General features: G+C 43.9%; 2 protein-coding genes and 1 pseudogene across 15 annotated transcripts in view; 1 reads left to right on the top strand and 2 right to left on the bottom strand.

Moving 5' to 3' along the window:
- LOC138419221 (zinc finger protein 665-like) overlaps window positions 1-14,508 on the top strand; it is a 117,523-nt gene that overhangs the window by 9,255 nt on the left and 93,760 nt on the right. For 3 of the 14 annotated variants that reach the window (XM_069551755.1, XM_069551762.1, XM_069551764.1), the window contains one exon: window positions 711-797. The gene's annotated coding sequence lies outside the window, so the exon portion shown is untranslated. Of the gene's footprint in view, window positions 1-190; window positions 285-710; window positions 798-5,936; window positions 6,145-14,508 lie in introns of those variants that run through there. The other 11 variants (XM_069551763.1, XM_069551767.1, XM_069551761.1 and 8 more) reach the window with 9 other exon arrangements.
- Window positions 7,037-10,964, bottom strand: LOC138419618 (endogenous retrovirus group PABLB member 1 Env polyprotein-like; annotated as a pseudogene).
- Window positions 12,158-12,607, bottom strand: LOC138419617 (ribonuclease H-like). Its single transcript, XM_069552466.1, has one exon. It carries the CDS (start codon window positions 12,605-12,607, stop codon window positions 12,158-12,160), a length of 450 nt encoding a protein of 149 aa, XP_069408567.1.

Genomic DNA, 14,508 nt, shown 5'->3' with positions numbered 1-14,508 from the left:
TATTTAGATGTTAAAGGCAACAAATTTAAAAAAACAGGCTGTAATTTATGGGGCATCACAGGACTGTTAAACACCTCCCGGCCCCTTGCCCCGCCTTGCTCTCGCTCTGGGGACCTGGACGTTCCTCGCCCCGCCCCTCTCCTGCAGCGATCCGCCCAGCCCCCGACCCGGAAGCTCCGCCTAGGAATCCGCTCGTGCGCAGTTTCCTGCGGAAGCGGAAGGCCGCGAGAGAAGGTAGCCCGGCGGCCCTTGAGTTTTTTTTTCCCAGGGGCCCCGCGTCTGCGGTAGGAGGGCTGATAGGGATGATCCTAGGAGAGAAACAGGGATAGGTGTTGACTAGAAGAGAAGAGAAGGAAGTAACCCTAGACACCTGGAGTGCCCCAGAGTGGGAGGGTAACAGGGAGAGAAGGGGTGTGACTAGAAGGCAGAGAGGGAGCAGAGTTGGAGAAAGAAAGAGACAGATGTATAGATGTTTAGGACAGTTAAAAGGGTTGGCGTGGGGAGAAGAGCAGCAAGAGGAGAAACAAGTTGCCGAGGAGGGCAGGACAGGTGTGAGGGAAGAAATAGGAGGGCAGAAACAGCATCCCCCCTGAGGCAGTGGACACCGAAGGAATGTTCCACATAGTGAGGTCTTCCTGTTTTTGTGGTTGTGGCAAACGAAGGGGGGACTTTGATTCTAAGCCTGAAGCAGCCTGTTTTCCACTTCCCAGATCAACTTCTAAAAACTTACATTGTGTGAGGAAGAAGCTGGGAAGAGGAGGAAAAAAGGCAAGAAAAGAGGAATGGCTCTTTCTCAGGTAAAATCATATTCTCAGTTGATTCTCAGTCGGTCCTTCCTGAAATCCCTTCTTTGGACTTACTAATCATCTCTGACTCTGAAGTATCCTTCCTGACACCTGTACATGCACACTCACCAGGGAACTTCCCTCAGGGCCTGTCGTCTCCACTTAGATCCCATCTCCCCATGACCCAGTGGCCTGGACCTTGTGTGGAGGGCACCATCCTGGGCAGGGCATCACACCCACAGGTTTGAGAAGGGGTCTCAGTGCTTTTGGGCAGCAGGGATTGCCTCGGGTCCTGGCTGTGCAGTCTGCTCTCTGTCAATCAGGATTAAGAAGCTGTGGGTGGAAGTCTGTTATTAACATGCACAGTACCTGGTAAAATCTGGAAGTAGACCTAAAAAGGGAAATTTGTTCTAAGGTAATTGAAGCTAAGTGAGTGAGTCACTGACTTCAAAATCTTGATTGGAAATGGGATGCAAAGTTCAGAGTCAGGTATCAGTGATAGAGAGTGTGCTATTCCATCATCTGTTTGAAACTGTGACATGAATCTAAGTCTCTGAGATTTGGAAATTTACTGTCATTGCCTTCATTCTTGAGATTTTGTCTTTTCACTGTGTTCATTTTGTGGTTTGGCACAGAGATGTTTTTACTTTTGATGCAGGTGGGGTTTCCTCTTCATTGTTTAACCCATAGATTCACCATTTGTTATGGCAACTGTCTTTGTTCCACTAGATTTTCTTAGTATCTTTGTCTTTAGATTTTAAATGTATGCCAATGGTTACTTCTGAACATTCTCTTCTGTTCTCTTGGTGTATAAATCCGTGTTTATGCCAGTACTACACCGTCTGGATTAAATTGTGATATGGCTTGAAGTTTTAAAAAGGGTGACCTTCCTCTTTCATCTTTCTACTTATTGAAGAGTATTTTTGTAGTTTGTGGTCCCCTTGAGATTCTTTATGACTTCTGGCAAGTTTTTTCTATTTCTGCAAACATTTCTGTTGTACGTTTCATAATGAATTCATTAAATCTGTGGAACATTTTGAGTAACTTGGTAATATAGAGTGCTGAGATTTCCACTCTGTGACTACTAGATTTATTTGTTTATTTTGGGTTTCTTTTAGAAATGGTTAAGAAGTTTTTAGTGTATATGTTTCACCTCCTTGGTGAATTATTCTTAAATGTTTCATCCGTTTTTAATACAATAGTAAATAAAATTGTTTTGTGATTTTCTTTTAACATTGTTCATTGTGTATAGAAATGCAGCTGATTTGCACATTGACTTTTGTATCCTGCACGTTTGCTAAAGTTGCTATTTGATGTGGCAGGGGGTTTTTTGTGTCTGTGTGGAATCTACAGTTTATACATAAAAGACCTTGTCCTCTAGGGAAGAAGGTAACTTTCTAATTTTTCACTTTGGGAAGCTTTGATTTCTTTTTGTTGTGTAATTGCTCTGGTTAGGAGTTTCAGTCCTCTGTTGAACAGTGATGCAGATTGTGCATCCTTGCCTTCTTTCCGATCTTAGAGGAAAAGTTTTCAGTCTTTCACCATTGAAAGCAGTGTTAGGTGTGCTCTTTTCATGCATCATATATTTTATTGAGATACTTGTTTTGAAAACAAAACAAAACCCCTAAATGGATGGGAATGTATCAAAGTGTGAACAGAGATGAGCTCTCAGGACAGAGAGGAAAGCACATCATTAATAGTGGTTGGAAACCTCTTGTAATGGTACATAAAGATGAGAGCTTACGGTGAACAACGTCAGATTCATGATCTCTAAAGAAGAAGATATAGCTTTGGGACCAGGGACCAGGCTTGATCACTCAAGAGCTTTTGTGTAGCAGAGTTTTATTAAAGTATGAAATAGAACAGAGAAAGCTTCTAACATAGACATCAGAAGGGGGATGGAGAATGCCCCCCCTTGCTAGTCTTAGCAAGGGAGCTTTATAGTTTCTCAATTGGTTATTACAGTAACTCAAAAGAATGTCTCAAGGTTGTAAAGGTCTTACCAGACTCATGCCCAGAATTTCCGTTTCAAGATGACAGGATAGTCAGAAGTTTCTCAAGAAGGAGAAACCTGTCCTCAAGCAGGATACATTGTTTTTGTATTATCTTCAGTTCAGTGCAGTCAGTCAGTTGTGTCCAACTCTTTGCGACCCCGTGAATTGCAGGATGTCAGGCCTCCCTGTCTATCATTAACTCCTGGAGTTCATTCAAACTCATGTCCATCGAGTCAGTGATGCCATCCAGCCATCTCATCCTCTGTTGTCCCCTTCTTCTCCTGCCCCCAATCCCTCCTAGCATCAGAGTCTTTTCCAGTGAGTCAGCTCTTCACATGAGGTGGCCAAAGTATTGGAGTTTCACCTTTAGCATCATTCCTTCCAAAGAACACCCAGGACTGATCTCCTTTAGAATGGACTGGTTGGATCTTCTTGCAGTCCAAGGGACTCTCAAGAGTCTTCTCCAACACCACAGTTCAAAAGCATCAATTCTTCAGCAATCAGCTTTCTTCACAGTCCAACTCTCACATCCATACATGACCACTGAAAAAACCATAGCCTTGACTAGACGGAGCTTATTTGGTAATGTCTATGCTTAGTACAGACTTTAAGCTCTCTTGTTTTGTTGTGTAATCATCAGCTCTGGGCTTAAAGAAAAAAGTTTGTCCTTTTCTTCTCCTTGAGAAGTCCAGAACACTATCTGTCCTTCTCGAAAGCCCCAGACCCCTTTCTCGTCCTCGAGGGCCCCAGACCCCTTTCTCCTCCTCGGGTACCCCGGACTTCTCAACCTACCTAGGAATTGACTCTCTCAGCTCTTTGGCCAAAGAGCAGTTTGTTTATTAAAGTCCCAGAGGAAGCTTAACCTTTCCCCGAGTTCTCAGCCTGTCCTTCAACATGTATCATGTATTCTTTCACCCGCCCATGGTGCTGCAGCTCCATCAGACACAAAGGCAAGGTTTGTATCCACAACACTCGCCATCTCCCTGCTGTGAGCTGGTTGTTCTCGAGTGTGAGGAGCATGAGGTGGGCTGCCTTGCCCCCTCTTCTCTCTTTGTGGGCTTGGATGTATTGGCTACTCAATTCTTAGTCCATATAGATCAGAGCTGATGCCCCAAGCGCCTAACCCCTGATCCAGTGCTGGTTGCATCACAGTTGTCATATTTGGAAGATAGAATTGGAAAATGGGAAAGTACTGGATGCTTTTTAATTTTATCTGGCACCTCAGAACCTGTAATGAACTATCTTAGTCCCTGTCTGCCTCTTGAGATCGCTCAGTCATTTCTGCTGTTCTCCTTTTGCTGCCATACATGTCAGGGTGTGTGGAATAAGCTGGTGGATTGGATCTTCTGTGCCTGTTACTTGGGAAAACTGTAAGGACAGCAGTCCAACAAAGGGAATATGTGTGAATCTTTCAGGCTCTTAGCTTGGCATCTCTGGGTGGACCAAATAGTCCCATCTCAAGGTCTTAGGATATGAGACCCCCACATGTCATAGTTTTCTGCTCTTGTACTGGTCTATCTAGTCTGGGAGTGTAGACTCTTCCTGACTTTGCTTTCCCCTTAGTTTGTATAATTTTTCCTTTTAAATTTGATTTTGATGTATGTGGCCCTAGGGTCTGAAGTCATGTCCAGTTTCTTTGCTGTGGTAATCCGCCTGTGTTTAAGGGGCAGCTCCTCATGGACTCTCTGTGGTGTGGGTTTACTGCGTAAGAGAAAATTTTTAAAGGAGAATCCTTTCCCTTATTGGTTGTAATATTTTCCTGCTGCATACAGAATTACCACTTGAAGCTACTTAGTATAGTGGTCAGCATGTTCTGTGATATGAGAAAGTATCTGAAGACCTTGACCTGTACATCTTTTCCTGGCTTTGAGTGATGTTAGAAAAGCCTGCGTGAAGGGCACTGTGATAGTGTTGTTCACGTGTACTATCACCATGCCCTTTGAGCCTCACCAAGAGGTGTAGGAACGTCTCCTGACAAGGGTACTGTTCAGGTTCACACCCTCATAGTTGTGAGGCTGTTGACTAAAGTGTTGCTGATGCTGCATGCTTGTCACCTGGGTGCCTCCACACTTAATTTTGTAGCAACTTAATGACAGAGCTTATGTAGTGGAGTGATAACTTCAGTGATGAACCATCATTTTTTTTTTCCAAGGCATAGCTACTTTCCTGTTTTTATATTTGTATGCATTATAAATGATTGTCTTTTATTTTTGTCATTAAGTTTCTATTTTATGGTACTGTTTGTCTTTTATTTGCAATATGTGGGCTGGTTGGTTAAGAAAGCTCCCCACCCCTATGGTGGAATTGGTGATCGGTACTTTTTAGAGTTCTTTATCTATTCTCGATGTTGAACTATTATTGAATATATGCTTGGTAATTTTTGTTATTATAGTGTACATTGTTTTTTCACTGCTGAGGATGGTTTACTGCACAATATTTGATAATTAGGATGTGTGCAATTTACCTCTTTTTATTTTGTTGTCGTGAGCTTTTGGTGTTGTATCTGATAAATCATTGGTGAATGCACTGTCAAGAATCATTTTTAGGTTATCTATACGAAATTATGGATGCTAGACAAACTTACTGTGGTAATCGTTTCACATTATACTTATCAGTTAGTTTTTCTCTGTAGCTTAAACTTACACAATGATGTTTGTCATTGTAAGAGTTGCTTATACAACCCCCTTTATGTCGCTGTTTAAAGAGTTGGGTTTAGAAAGGGGAAATAATTAAAACACGTTGGATAAAAGAAACAAAAACGCAGTTTATAATCATTTAAAGTGTCTTGCTCTTAAAAGGCTGTGCTTAGTGACCCAAATGATCACATCCCTTAAGTCCTCCATCTCAGACACCCAGGTACTGACCCTGAGTTTGTTGAACTCAGCACTATGCTAAGTTTGCTGTTTTGTAGGGTATGAGTAGGGAAAAGCCCATTTCTACCCAGGCAGAGTTTTGTATTTGTAATATAGAGACTAGTCCCATTCTTGTTTCTTAAAACTGCCGAAGCCCCCAGATCCCTGAATTGCTTCAGCCTCACTAGCAGGATCTGAGAACAACATGCTGTGAAAAACAGTTTTTTTTATTGAGAATAAACCCTTTTAGTCTTAAGAGGAAGTATCTTGGCTTCGGACATAACTTGAAGCTTTTACTTGAGCAGTGTTACAGGCGGTAACTTAATGCTGTCAAGGTAACAGGCCCCGCCCCCTCCGCGCCCCGCCCCTCCCACGAACTCTGTGCACAGCGGGTGCTCGCCCCGCCCCTGGTCGGAAGCTGCGGCTCTAAAACCAAAAGCAGTTTCACACGGAGCCGGAAGTTGGAGAGCGCGGAGCCAAGGTTCTCGAGCTGCGCCTAAGCTTCCTTCTAGAGTAAGTTTGCAGAGCTCGCCACCCCTCCAACCCCCACCTCAGCCCCCGCTCACTCGTCCTCAATTCAGTTCAGTTCCGTCGCTCAGTCGTGTCCGACTCTTTTGGTGTGGGAATTGCCAGCGACCTGAACACCCTGGCACCCGGTGCTCGGCCCCGAATAGACGCTGCCGCTGCCGTTGCGGCCCAGTTATCTTTTCGTTTGGGTTTTAAGTGTTGCTGAGGCGGTTTCGGCCCTCGGTGCTAATAGACACCGCCTCTGGCGACATTTTCCTGCTTAAAACCCTTGTTTACCTCTGCCTCGCCAAGTAAAGCCCTCTCTCGCGAGTTGGAGTCGCGCTCGCCGCGTCACCTTCTCGACCGCTGGAGGCAGAGCCCAGATAGGCCGCGCGCCCTCTCCCCGGTCCTGGGATTCCGGAGAGCCCGCCCCGCTCCCGAGCCCCCTCCCTCCCAGCCCTCTGTCCTCGCGTCTCCTGAGGCCGGTCCTTCTGCCCCGCAGCAGCCCCCTTTCCTGTCAGCCCGTCCCCTCACCCCGCATAGGGTAGAAGACCTGTGACAGCCAGTGCTGTTCCATTCCCAATTCAACTCCGTCGGAAACGGTGATCTTCTGGTCCGGGGGCGATACGTTTTGTCGCCCACTCAGTAAATTCAGGAGGCAGGAGGATCAGGAGAAGCAGAGTCAGAAGGACTGAGAGAAATAACTGAAACTGAGGAGAAAAGCATCAGGGAGAACAAGTGGGAAAACTGAGACTGGCTGAGGGATTTGCAAAGGGATAGTCAAGTCAAAGAGGGTAAGCCTTGAAAATAGCCAGGTGAGTAAAATAGAGAAGTATTAATAAATCAAAAAGCCAGATCTCCAGGGACTGGGAAACAGCACAGGGAGAACTGCCCTGTCTCAGTGATGGGAGCGGGGAGGCGAAGGGCGATGAGGGACGTCAGAGGTGGAGAGTCCGTAACTGGGTTTCAGCCGGGTTTGAGTCCAGGCCTCTTCCGTTAGAGTCCCGAATTGTGTTTTTACCCGGTTGGAGTCCCGCCACATGGGTTCAAGTCTCAATCTGAGGTGGCCGGTTTTATGGTGCTGGCAGAGAAAGGTAAGGAGCAGAGGAAGAAAGGGCTGGAAGGAAGCATAGCCACATGGCCTGCCAGAGAGTGGGGAGGCAGGGAGAGTCACAGCGAGAGAAGTGGAGTAATCTGGAGCGCAGAGAGGGAGCCGAAATGGGGGAAGAAAGAGGCAGACTTAGGTAGGGATTTTTGAAAGACTCAGGAAGGTTGGAGAGAGAGCATTTGGAGGGGGAACGAATTGTAGCAGCCTGGGACAGGATACGTGTGAGGGAGGAAATAGGACAGCAACAGCAGGAGAGCAGAGGGGGACAAAAAGAGACACCGAAACCCAGATGAAATAGGGAGACAGGTGAACAGAGGGGTAAGCTCGATCCAGCTGTGGCCAGTTGTCTGGATACAGATGATTTTTTTTAGTTATACAGAGGAGGATGAGAATTTCAAAACTCCTGTCGAATAAGGCTTGTGTCTTGTTTTATTAGTTGTGGCAGAAGATGACTTTCATTTGCAAACCCTGTTGAGTTGTGAGAGACCCCCTTCCCTTGTCCTATCATGAGATAGAGGTCAAGGAAGAAGAGATCTGGGACAAGAAATGACTGACTCTGAAGTGTTACTCTGTGGTAGCTTTTTTCTTTTTTTTTTTTAATGAATCTTTTTGGGCTGTGCTGTGCCGTGGGCTCAGGAGTTGCGGCTCCCAGGATCTAAAGCACAGGCTCAGTAGTTGTGCACAGGCTTAGTTGCTTGTACTTGTGGGATCTTCCTGAACCAGGGATAGAACCCATGTCCCCTGCATTGTCAGGCAGATTCTTATCCACTGTATCATTATTGAGTAGCATTTTTAAAGGAACACTTTTAAAAAAAAACAACCAAAAACGGATTCACATTTTCTCCTTTCTTTATGTATGGTGCTTTTTGTAGCTTGGAATAGGTCTTAATTCATTCAGTTTCTGTACTCATTTTTAACTTCAGAAATAAGCTTTTTTAGTTTCCAGTATTCTAGTCTTATCATCCTTTTCTAAATATTATTCTCCACATTTTTTTAAACTTTGACACCAGATTTTTAGATTAAAAATAATTCACAGTTTTTTTCTTTTTTTCAAATTTTTCTCAGATTCATTCCTTGCCTGAGTGCTTTCTTCCCTTCATCTCATACATTTGAAATTTTCTTTGGTAGTCATCTTTCTTAGTAGTCAATCATCTTAGGTTATTTTGTGCCATACTTAGCAAAAATGTCACCTCGTTTATCAGTTCTAATGAGGTAGATGAACCTAGAGCCTATTATACAGAGTGAAATAAGTTAGAAAGAGAAAGACAAATACTGTATATTAATGCATATATATGGAATTTAGAAAGGTGGTACCAGTGATCCTACATGCAGGGCATAAAGGGAGACACAGATGTAAAGAACAGACTTTTGGACTCTGGGAGAAGGTGAGGGTGGGATGATTTGAGAGAATAGCACTGAAACATGGGTATGAATAATGGTACAAATTCCTCCTTGTGCAGCTGTCAGAATATCTAAAGCCAATCTGTTTTGTAAAACTACCTTTCTAATTTGTGCTTTCTCAGCATTAAGAGCTGAAATAGCTTTTTGAGAATCTTGTAATGCCTGTTGAGTAAAATTAGTCAAAGCATCCACTCGTAGCATAACACCTGTAGTTCCCAAAGAGGGAACAAAGGCTGCAGCCAAATAATCATACCAGTGAAATACAGACCTTGCCCACTGAGTTTTAAGGTGGGTAAATTAGCAGGCTTTCTTGGGAGCTCTGAAAATATAAAGCCGTGAGTAAAGGCTAGACCCAGGGTGCATCTCCCTATCCAACCAAGGGGAAGACATGCCCATAGGTAAGAGCCACATAGCCAATAGGTCCTGTTTGTAGCAAGCCAGCTGAGATATCCAGTCCCAGTTAGTGCCTGGCCAGACAAAGGGAGGACCTGAACTGGGGTTGGAAAACACGGGAATGATTACGTTGCATACATCCTGAGGCAAAAATCCCAGTTGTTTCCAATCATTGTAATGAGGTTGTTGGCTGACTTTTGGGTATGGCTCTGTTTGCTCGTAGCATATAGGGGCAGTAGATACTAGACGTCCTTTTTCAGGAGTTATCCATATAACCTCATCCTATATTTGATAAACGTCAGGTAAAAAACCATTAGATCCAGACCTATTTGCCTTATGTGTAGCGAAATAGTCATGAAACCGAGACAATGTGTAATCAAAATTAAAAGTCACATTATGTCCATAGTTAAAGTACAAAGTGTTGCACCAGTCCATTTTAGGGTTGGTAGATGCCATCAGATGTAGAAGAGGCATCACATATGATTGTTGTCGAAGGTATTTGCAGACTTGGAGAAAGTCTTTTTCTTGAAGTGGAGATGTCTGCCACAGGAAGCCTTTCATGATGAAGAGGGGAGCGCTCCGCAGACCCAGCAGTTAGACCAGTTGTGGAATGCAGCGGAGTGAGCCCAGGACAGGAAGGCATTGTCTTGAGGATCAAACAGCACACTCAGGATATTTGGAGTCAGCAGAAGTAGGCTCACATAGATTATCAGGCCCATCTGAAAAGTACAAAGTCAGAGCATAGAAAATAAAGACATAAAATGAAGTCCCTTAGTTCTGGTCAGGGTGCCACCTCTTAACTCAAGTGTGATGTATCCATGAATCAATTCCTGGCACTTTGACAGCTGTGGAAGAAGAAAGAATAACCTGGTAAGGGCCTTCCCAGAGGGGCTCGAGGGATGGGCCCCCAGATTCCAATGTTTTTCTGAGGACCTCGGTTCCTGGCTCAAACAGAGGCTTGCTTGACTCAGAGACTTGGTCAGGAGTCATCTCCCAGAGTTCTGTTAATGCCTGTTGAAAAGCTGAGAGCTGAGTTACATAACTAGTGAACTCCAAGGCTTCAGGGTCTATAACGATGTCTGTGCATAAGAAAGGCCTTCCATAAATATCTTCAAAGCGGGACAGTCCCTCCTTTTTTGGGGCAGTTCAAGCCCTCATTAAAGCTATGGGTAGGACTTTAATCCAGTTGTCCTGCGTTTCTTGAGTTAATTTGCACAGATGTGTTTTGATAATGTCATTAGATTTTTCAACCTTTCCTGAAGATTGGGGTCTCCAGGAACAGTGTAAGTGATATTCTATTTCTAGCGCTTTAGATACCCCCTGAGTTACAGCAGTGCTGGGAGCCAGTGTGAGGAATCCCGCCCGTGACAAGGTCATGAGGAAGGAAGCTGACATGCGCAAGGCGTGTTCAGACTTCAGGGACCCCTCTGGAAATTCCTAAGCATGTACCCCAACAAAAATCTGCTGGCTTTTGTACTCTGCTTTTCCACTCTTCTGACATTTTCTGGAAAAAGTCAATTCAGGGCTTTAGTCTTCTGCATTTGAAAGAGTGTTTCAATCCAAAAAACCCTCTGATGGCTTTCTAGCCTGCCTGCAGGACTCGTACAGCTGCGCGTGTGATTGTTTGAGGCCTCCTGACCGCAGGAGGCACAGGAAGCTTAAAACATCCTAGGAATGTAGGAGCTTCCGAGGAGTCAAAATCTTTAAAATAGGACCGATTAAAGGTTTCATTTGTTGAGTCAATACTTGCTGCCAAATTTTCACATCCTTTATTTGTAGATATAGTTGGTATACAGAAAAACAAGTAGTAGACCTTGTATTAGCAACATTTGATCTTTGAGTTAAGTACCTTCTTTGTTATATCCCACTGCACCTTTGTTCTATAGAGATGTAACTTTAATGCTTTAAGGAGATGCAGATTAAAGAAAAACACTTCAGGGGAAACAAAATTAACATTCATTAAGGAAGAGAGCCAAAAAGTGTTAACAAGCCTCTTGGCCAAAAGATAATGTAAATCACCTGAGACCTCTTGTATACAAAATGATGTATAGAAAGAGTCTGAGCTGCGAACGCTACATAATTTTGTGTTACCCATTGATCTCCGTGTTTTATCAAAAGTATAAAAGGCCTTCTGAACAATAAAGGATGGGGCCAGGGGCCAGTTTCTCGGACCAGTTTCTCGAACTAGTCTCTCGGCCTGGTTTCTTGGGGCTCTGGCTCCCCCCGTGTCTCTCTCTCTCTTTCTTCTTCTCTCCCTTTCCTTCTCTCTGCTCTTTACTTTAACTTCAGGCTGAATCTCCACCTGGGGCGCGGAGGCTCGCCAGGTCTACTTACTTGCCCTGGCTGTTAAGACCCGCACGAAAGGGAGCTTAAGGCGAGGCACCCTTAGATATTCAAGCGGGCGCTGGTGGCCCAACGTAGATGGTGCAAATTCCTTATCTGGAATTTTATTGGTCTTCCGCGTAAACCAAGCTATTCAGCCCTCTTCCTCCACTTAATCTTCCTACTACACTATAGTTTCTTAATCTAATCTTATATTAATAAATAAACAAGTCTTTCCACGCCAACGCCGTCCACCCTTCGAATTCCCTGGATCCACCGGGGCTGGACCCCGGCACAGCAGCTTTAAATGCGGAGCCATTGTCACTCTGAAGGCTCCGTGGCAGCCCAATCCTGGGGATAATTTCATGGGTTAAAATCTTTATAACCTCCTTAGCCTGCTTACTATGACAGGGTAAAGCCTCAATTCATCCAGTAAAAGTATCTACCCAAACTTGTAAGCAAGAATATCAATTAGCTTTTGGCATATGAGTAAAATCAATTTCCCAGCCCTCTCCAGGATACTTTCCACTTCATTGTAATCCAGATATTGCTAGCTTCTCAGTCTTTGGGTTATGTTTCTGACAAACCTCACACCTTTTGATAATGTCCTTTAAAGTTTTCATTACATTTTTACCTTCAAACAAATGAGAAGCCATCTGGTAAGTACGCTCTGCACCCAAATGAAAATTCTGGTGTAAACCCTTAAGAGTTTTCCATTGAGCATTTTCAGGAATTATTAATCTTCTATCCTCGGGCTATAACCATGCTTTATTTGTAATCTTAGTTCCTCTTTTCTCATCTTTCTAAGTCTTCCTCAGTATATTGTGGTTTTTCCTCTTCCACAGGACCTGTCCAGATCAAAGGCGTCTGTAGTGAAGGGGTTTCATAAAGTGCTGATTTTCTGGCTTGACAGTCAGCCAGCTGATTACCTCCAGCTGCTTTACTCCCATCCCTGCTGTGCCCTTTGCAGTGCATAACAGCTACACAATATATAGCAGTTAAAAGTCTCTCGATCTCTCTGAGATGCATAATAGGTTTTCCTGTTGCTGTTTTAAACTGTCTTTCTTTCCATATTGCAGCATAAGCATGTAAAGTCAAATAAGCATACTTAGAATCCATGTAGATATTTACTCTCTGCCCTTTGCTTAACTCTAGAGCTCGGGTCAGAGCCACAAGATTTGCTAACTGAGCACTGGTTCCCCGGGGGAGAGATCTTGTTTCTGAAACGTGTTCACCAGTCACCATGGTGTAACCTGCTTTATGCTTTTCATCCCGAAGAAAAGAACTGCCATCTGTAAATATTTCCATGTCAAGGTTGTCTAATGGGGTATCCATTAGATCCTCCCAAGCTGCATAGTTTAACGTTAGAAATTGGGAACAATCGTGATCAGGTGTTTCATTTTCCTTCTCAGGAAGGAAAGTGGCAGCATTTAAATGTCCACAGACTTTAAGCTTAGTTACTGGTCCTTCTAACAACAATGACTGATATTTAAGAAGCCTACTGTCTGTCATCCAAATATTAACCTTAGAATTCAAGATTCCACTCACATCTTGAAAAGTCAGGACAGTAAGATTTCGTTGATTAATTGTTTTTAAAGCTTCAGGTGCTAATAAAGTTGCTGTCCCAATTACTCATAGGCAGTGGGGCCACCCACGGAAATTACATCTAATTTTCTGCTTAGATAAGCAGTAGGTTGCTGGGGAGGCCCTCAGGCTTGCGACAAAATTCCCAAGGCCGTACCTTTTCTTGCAGTGACAAACAAATCCTGACCCTGTGGGCAAGCTCAAAGCACGAGCTTGCAGGAGGGCAGTCTGAAGAACCTTAAAAGCCTTTTGAGTATCTGGAGACCAAAACAATTTGTCTGTTTGGGCCTGCTAAGTTTCAGCTATAAGTTTATATAAAGGCCGGGCAAGTTCACCATAACCCAGAATCCAAATATGACAGTAGCCTGTGATTCCCAGAAATCTTCTCAATTGTCTTAAAGTCATAGATAGGGGATGATTTAGTATGGGTTTAATTTTCTCAGGGCCTATGGCCCTAGTCCCTTCTGATATGATTAGGCCCAGATATCTAACAGATTGTTGACAAAGCTGAGCCTTTTCTCCTGATGCCTTATAACTGCAGCCTGCCAGAACGTTTACGAAATCTTCTGAGGCTCCTGAACAAGCTTCCTCTGTCTCAGCACAGAGCAAAATACCATCTACATATTGTAACACTACCGCTTCGGAGCTATTAAAGTTTTGGAGATCCCGTGACAAACTTTGTCCAAATAAGTGAGGACTGTCACGAAATCCCAGGGGCAAAACTGTCCAGGTTAACTGAGAAGCTGGCTGCATAGGGTCTTCAAAGGCAAATAGAAATTGACTTTCCTCCACCAAAGGCACAGAATAGAAAGCATCTTTCAAATCAATTACTGAGAAATATTTGGCTCATTCAGGAATTTCAGACAATAGAGTATAAGGATTAGGCACCACGGGGTGTAAAGGAACTGCAGCCTCATTTATTATTTGTAAATCTTGGACTAGTCTCCATTACCTTTTGATTTCTTTATACCCAAAATAAGAGTGTTGTATGGACTGTTAACAGTGAACAAATAGTACCTGCTCCCTTAAATTTTCGATGGTGGGCTTTAACCCTTCCTTAACCTGAGGTTTCAGTGGATACTGCTTCTTATGTGGAAATAAGTGTGGGTCTTTGAGCTTGACCACTGGAGGAATAGCATTTTGTGCTTGACTCACAGATATTCCATCAGCCCATACTCTAGGATTACACTTTGTTCAACTAAAGGGAGAGAAAGGGAGGGCTCCATATTTATGAAAATAGAGGTTCAGTATATTCCTCCTCAAAAGGGGTGAGGGAGACTCTGGCACAATCAGACACTTGTGAAAGTAGCGCAGAATCTCAGTTACAACATAATAACCGAAATAATACCCTTTGGCTCGTCTAGACAGTCCCATTATGGAAACGGATCGGGAAAGAAGTGGGCCAGGGGGCTTCAGTAAGCACGGAGTAAGTTGCCCCAGTATCTAAAAGGAAATTGACGGATTGGCCCCCCACAGTTATTAATATCCGGGGTTCCTCAGGTGTAATTGGGACAGGAGCTTGTGTGGGGACCCCCAGGCACCTGTAGTCCTGATTATCTTGA

The sequence above is a fragment of the Ovis canadensis genome, chromosome 14 (genome assembly GCF_042477335.2).
Source record: "Ovis canadensis isolate MfBH-ARS-UI-01 breed Bighorn chromosome 14, ARS-UI_OviCan_v2, whole genome shotgun sequence".
Taxonomy (NCBI): Eukaryota; Metazoa; Chordata; class Mammalia; order Artiodactyla; family Bovidae; genus Ovis; species Ovis canadensis.
Note: the sequence above shows the minus strand (reverse complement) of the source record. Positions and strands in the feature narration are given on the sequence as shown.

Coding starts and splice junctions, on each gene's coding strand:
- LOC138419617 (XM_069552466.1), bottom strand. CDS start 12,607: ATGGTGACTGGTGAACACGTTTCAGAAACAAGATCTCTCCCCCGGGGA.